We start from the raw sequence: 6,000 nt of genomic DNA, 5'->3' as shown, positions 1-6,000 counted from the left end.
CAATGTCTGCATGCATAAGTCTATGGTTCTATCAATGTGAAGAGTCTTGAACCAAAGAAGTGTTGGTGATGTGAATTGCAACATACAAGCTCATGACTGTGTTTTCAGGTTTAAAATGGAATGTAAATGTGTCCACCTATTTACAATATGATCATCTGTCATGATCGCAGAATCTTGTGTGCACACCACAGCTCACCTTCAACTATGAATACCTGTCAGTGGGAAATGCTGCAGGGATTCAGGAATTCAAAAAGGAACACAATGTTTCTGAAAAGGTTATTATTTGACTATCATGAAGAAAAGATATGATGGTGCCACAATCTCCCTATCTTTAAACAAGTATAGGAGAACAAGTGAGACAGTGTCATCAGGGTGGTAGACAAACACATCTGTTCAGTTGTCAGGACAGGTCTTCTTTTGGTATGATGACATCCCTTTAAGCAGGGCACTCACTGGTCCCAAGATATGGTGATGTATGTATATCCCTACTTGTAGTCCAATGTATCACAGAGCAGCATGTTACAATGATACAAACCAAATTCAAATAGATATTGTATGCAAACCATAGCCCAGTGTTTGCATGCATAAGTGTATGATTGTCAGTATGAGCAGACTTTACACTAATTAATTGAAAAATGTGATATCTTAATTAGGTATCAAAATAGCTTCATACATATATAATCTTGTTCTGAGAGATCACTCACAGTGATGCACATTCACCCCTGAATATTCAGTATGCATGTTTCTGTGCTACAACAGCACTAGTGTACTCTTCTGGAATAATGGAGAATACAATATAATAACACAAATGCAGTGTGTGGTAAATGTATCCTTTAACAGCTTTGCAAGCAGTCTTCCTCACGAGGACAACTGTTCACATTTCATGTGATATCTTAATTAGGTATCAAAATAGCTTCATACATATATAATCTTGTTCTGAGAGATCACTCACAGTGATGCACATTCACCCCTGAATATTCAGTATGCATGTTTCTGTGCTACAACAGCACTAGTGTACTCTTCTGGAATAATGGAGAATACAATATAATAACACAAATGCAGTGTGTGGTAAATGTATCCTTTAACAGCTTTGCAAGCAGTCTTCCTCACGAGGACAACTGTTCACATTTCATTAGATGACACTGACCCAATGAAGTGCTGGTGGTATGAATCACAACATTTATCAAAAAAATAAATAAAAGAACAAGACCAGACACATAACATTATTGGATTGCCCAAGGATTACCTTGCCCAAGGGAACAGCAGCAGTGCCTCAGTGGGGAAATGAACCAGCAATGAACCACCAACCCTGCTCCTTAACCACTATGCTATACTGCTGCCCTCACCACAGCAGCACAATAACAGTGTCTGATAAATCCATTGTGGAACTGCCTTGCAAGCCTACACCAGTCTTGTCCATGACTTCATTTGAACACATTTCATTGGATCGCTTTGAACTGATGAAATGCTATTGTATGAATTGCAACATGTGTGACCAGTTATCTACCTCCATGCTCAGCAACACAGTCGAGGTGTTAGTTTAATCAGCAGTACACTTATTCAATGCATGTACACAATACAAATCAGAGTGTCTGTATCATCCAGTCCTGAAATGTAAACCTAATACTCCTAGCCCTATGTGTTGGATCCTCTAGTCTGGGAATAATCCTCTACTCTTGATGGCATAATGTACTGGTGTGTAAAATTGTACCGCATGTTTTCAGACATGATTGTTTTCATCATTAATGATGGACTTAAGAAAGTGGGTACAATACATTAGCAGTGTACATTTCCATAATGGTAAGTTTTCATTTGGTAATGATCAGTTTCGTCCTGGTGCATGCAATGCCGTTTCTTAACGAATATCTATGTCCACGCGACCGAACACAATGCATGCCTTACAATATAATGCTTCATTATTAGTTTAATTTTGAACCAGCTGTCAATGCAAACTGGCGACATTCAAATTCAAATATCTTAGCTGTTTCAATGTAATTCTGATGAGATTTCTGCTGACGGGAGCTGCGCTGGCATTAGAGCACAAAAGCCACCTGGTGGAGACTCCCGCGAGGCTGCCAGCGGAGGCTTGAATGGATGTTTCTGTTTTTCATCCAGATTGTTTGTGCCACTAAAGATGTGGGACGTCATTACAGAATAGGACGCAAGCTCAGGATGTCAACAAATGGGCACCCATGTCTCCACTGCACCGGTGCTGTTAAGACTCCCAAATACTTCAGTAGGGCAGACTCGGATGCTTTTCATGCTAAATTGAACTGATAGCTCATGGGATGGTGCCTGAGGGATGGTGCATTATCATGTCTACTTTTACTGGGTCCAGAGGACAGATGCAATTATGAGGCTTTAGTGTTATCTAATGCCACTGAGAGCCTCACTAGGTGGGCATATGGTTGTACATCCCTCCAACATGCAGAGTTGGTTGTAAATCAAAATAAAAACTCAAACCACAACTCAATAAACCTGATAAACTGATAGAGCAAGAGCTAGAGCGCTAAAGCCAACATGTGGAGGTCTACAAGATTGTCAAACAACAAGCTACACAATTCATACTTGTCTGCTAAACTAGTTTATTTAAAATTGAGTGTTTTGTCCCTGGTTCTGAATCTGTTATCTATTATTTCCTTATTCATTGTCTGGCAAAAACAATGTCTCGGGAAGGCAGTGTCTGTGATACTACTCAACCCAAAAACGTGTTCAGCATTACCTTATAAAATAATAGGTTGTATGAGAAGAGACAACAGCTCAAAATGCAAGCATCTCATAAAAACAAAATGACTGACAGACCCAAAACCAAAAACTTAAAATTTACTCAACCACAGACCTGTATTTAACCACAGTCAGTTAAACAGTTTTTTCTTGTTAGCCAATTCCTGGCTTCCTTACTCACATTCCACACACACCAACCTACAATTAAGCAGACTGAAATGAAATTCGAGGAATAGATAGGGGTAAGGCTTTATATAGAAAGCGAGGATCCCCTAAAATAAACACCTCTTTCATTTCCAACCTCACTCCAGTCAAGTTGAAAGGCCAGACACACACATTACTGATGTCAAATATTTTTTAAGTCAGCATAGTTATTACTTTACAATATACAAACATATATTTTAGAATAACCAAGGGAACTATGTTATGGAAATAATCATTTTATTGATGTGCTCAATCACAATGTTGGCTGAACTGAGTGTGTACAACATCTAATGAGAGTTTTTATAGGTGCAAGTAATGAATGTACTTGTATCTGTGTGTGCATGAGCTGGTGCAGTCTGTCACAAAAGGTCAAAGAAATAGTCCAGTCCTTGTCCAAGTTCCCACATGGATATTCCAGTCTTCAACTCTGCTGCTAGTGAAAGACGTAGCTGGATGGACTGGGAAAGAGGGGATAGACAGTGGTTCACTTCTTAAGCAATCAATATGAAGACAAAGATACATCCTGTTATATCAACACATACTGACACTAAGACATGCATAATCATATCTTACCTTCAGAGTTGGGTAGTAGACTACATGCTTGACTCCATTGCTCCTTGAAAAAGAGAGACACAATAAGCAACACCCTTGTCCACTAGAACAAGTTACTGATTAAGTTATGTGGATAACAAGCCTGTTTCCTTCTCATGGTCATTCAGGTGAACTGGGCTTAATACATTCTCCCATTTTTTGGATCAGATACAGCAACATGGCTCTTTGCTTTGCAATATGCTGCTGTACAGGACCATAGTTAGTTTACATTACTTCTGCTCAGAAAAACATCTACTCATGATAATAAAAATTTAACAAAATCATCAGACCAGCAGGGAATTCCAGTTGTGATAATGGTAATGAGTAAAATGTAAAGATATATTACAAATAATCATTGTCATAATCACCATTCTAGGGGGTCATAGCTACAACATATACAAGTCCAAGGTAGTGAAAGCCAGGGTGAATATAATTGTAGTATATAATGGAGCTAGCTCTGATGTAATGGTATAGTTGGAATTGATGAAACATGTACATGAATGATGTGTGTTATTTATAGCTGAAAGAAGTAAGAGGAATACACTGTTGCATACACTGATACACTGTTATCTGAATTTTCTGCACCCCACATTATTTGATCTATGTGAGAGAAAATTTGTGTACTGCCATTGATGAAGTAACAGAGAAACATTAAGCCTGCCAATACAAATGAGTTCAGCTCTGTTAATCAGTAAACTCTGTCACCATATGTCTAGACCATTGCCACAGCTGCCCCCGTGCAACGTAACCCTAAACAATAAAGTTTTTGTTGAGCATTAGTTGAGCATACCATTAGTTGATATTGGACCCCACACTATATGTTTTCCTATTGTTCTCCTCCTTTGTGAAAAAGTGAATGGCCATATAGTATATTGTTATGTTTAGTGAATAAAATTAAAGCAACCACAGATTTCTTGTAGCCTTTTCTTTTAAATCACAGATGACCTGGGAAAAGAGGAAGTGTAAAATGCTAAAAAGTGTTTGTGGCTTTCCCAATCTAGTTAATCAGTCCCACCTGTGTCTTATTTGTTTGATCAAGTGTTTTCGAGTCCTGTATAAGCTCTACCCTGCCTTGTGTATGCTCCTGTGCACAAAGCCTGGTGTTTTTTGAGCCTCAAGTAAAGGTACTGTGTTTCTTCATAATCTGTCTGTGGTTTGTGTTATCTCTGCATGTGGATTCCTCCTGCCTGCTTGTTACAAGGTGGCCTGCAAATTGCACCCTCATTTTCTACTATGAGACCATCTTTCTTTTAAAAAACCAGAGAAACCATAGCTTAACAGACCCATTTGCTGGGAGGATATAATTCAACAGACAATGCAATCCTGAAACTCCAAATGTGTGTGTAGGTGGAAAATGCAAGACATCCTGTTTGTGAGAGGAACTGTCAAGTGCACTTGTGTAGTAACAACAGATCATTACATTTAAAGAGCTAATAGAGAATGTGAGCAAATGGAAGGTTTAGTCCTCTTGCTCCATCATGTTACGTAGTCTTGCTATGGGTGATATTTTTGACATTCATGCCAAATCCTGGTTGTGTGATGTGATTATATCATGGTGTATGATATTACTATTTTCTAATTCAATATTGCTGTACAGCATCAAACCAGTACACCGTTTCACCCCTAGTGTCGACAACTACGTGACTACATAATGTCACACACTGTATCGAGTTGTCAAAATATGACTGCCCCAAATGTTGCAATTCTGTCATTCTGATTATGTAGCAAGAACAGCATTCCTTTTGGGAATGCTTCAAGGGCAAACATGCCAATCACTAACTGGATATAACTGGGTAAAAAACCAGACGGACAGACTCATGCCCTAAACTGCACATTGTGTTCTGACCTGTGGCTTTATCAGGATGAATCTGAATCGTGTTATACATCATAGAGTTTACATACCTTTACATACTCAGAGGACTGATAATTACCAGACTATAAATAATGCAAAGGAAATTTAGCTACTTATGAAATATTTATCTCCAGAACATAACATCATAGCAAATACCAATGGGAGCCTTCTTTATGGAAGTGAACAAGATTTTTTACTCATATTCCTGCAAACATATAACATTTACACAATGTTTATGAAGGATTACCACACTGCTATAAAGTCACTGTAATGATGATAAATTACTGCTGGGAAGGGGAGCAGTTGCTACTTAAATACAAGCTTTATCAGTTCTTTCTGATTGTGATGGCTTCTGTTTTAGAACATGATTAACAGAGAACATTTGTTGCTGATGAAATGCGTGAGAGATGGACAAACTTACCTCCTATAGTTGAAGTAGTGTTCCCCAGTCAGTTCATCCCAAAGCAACCTGGGTTTCACCTCCTTTAACAAGTCAAGATACCTGCAAATGAGTTAGGGGGGGTGAGAAACAAAGGGGGGAGCATGAAAGACACAGAAAGAGTGTATCATAAAGGATAACGAGTATATCAGTAAAGGAGAGGCAGCATAAGAGAAGAGAGGAGAAAACA

At 38.6% G+C, this 6,000-nt stretch overlaps 1 protein-coding gene across 6 annotated transcripts in view; it reads right to left on the bottom strand.

Annotated features, from left to right (window-relative positions):
• Nucleotides 1-3,182: 3,182 nt before the first annotated feature.
• chid1 (chitinase domain containing 1) overlaps nucleotides 3,183-6,000 on the bottom strand; it is a 67,080-nt gene continuing 64,262 nt past the window's right edge. For all 6 annotated transcript variants that reach the window (XM_036518706.1, XM_036518708.1, XM_036518705.1 and 3 more), the window contains 3 exons: nucleotides 5,793-5,873; nucleotides 3,502-3,544; nucleotides 3,183-3,386 (listed from right to left, as the gene is read on the bottom strand). In XM_036518706.1, the coding sequence (XP_036374599.1) occupies nucleotides 3,288-3,386; nucleotides 3,502-3,544; nucleotides 5,793-5,873 (223 nt within the window). In that variant the 3' untranslated portion in view covers nucleotides 3,183-3,287. The remainder of the gene's footprint in view (nucleotides 3,387-3,501; nucleotides 3,545-5,792; nucleotides 5,874-6,000) is intronic.

The sequence above is a fragment of the Megalops cyprinoides genome, chromosome 24, assembly GCF_013368585.1.
Source record: "Megalops cyprinoides isolate fMegCyp1 chromosome 24, fMegCyp1.pri, whole genome shotgun sequence".
NCBI classification, from domain to species: domain Eukaryota; kingdom Metazoa; phylum Chordata; class Actinopteri; order Elopiformes; family Megalopidae; genus Megalops; species Megalops cyprinoides.
This window is presented reverse-complemented; position numbering and strand designations above follow the sequence as displayed.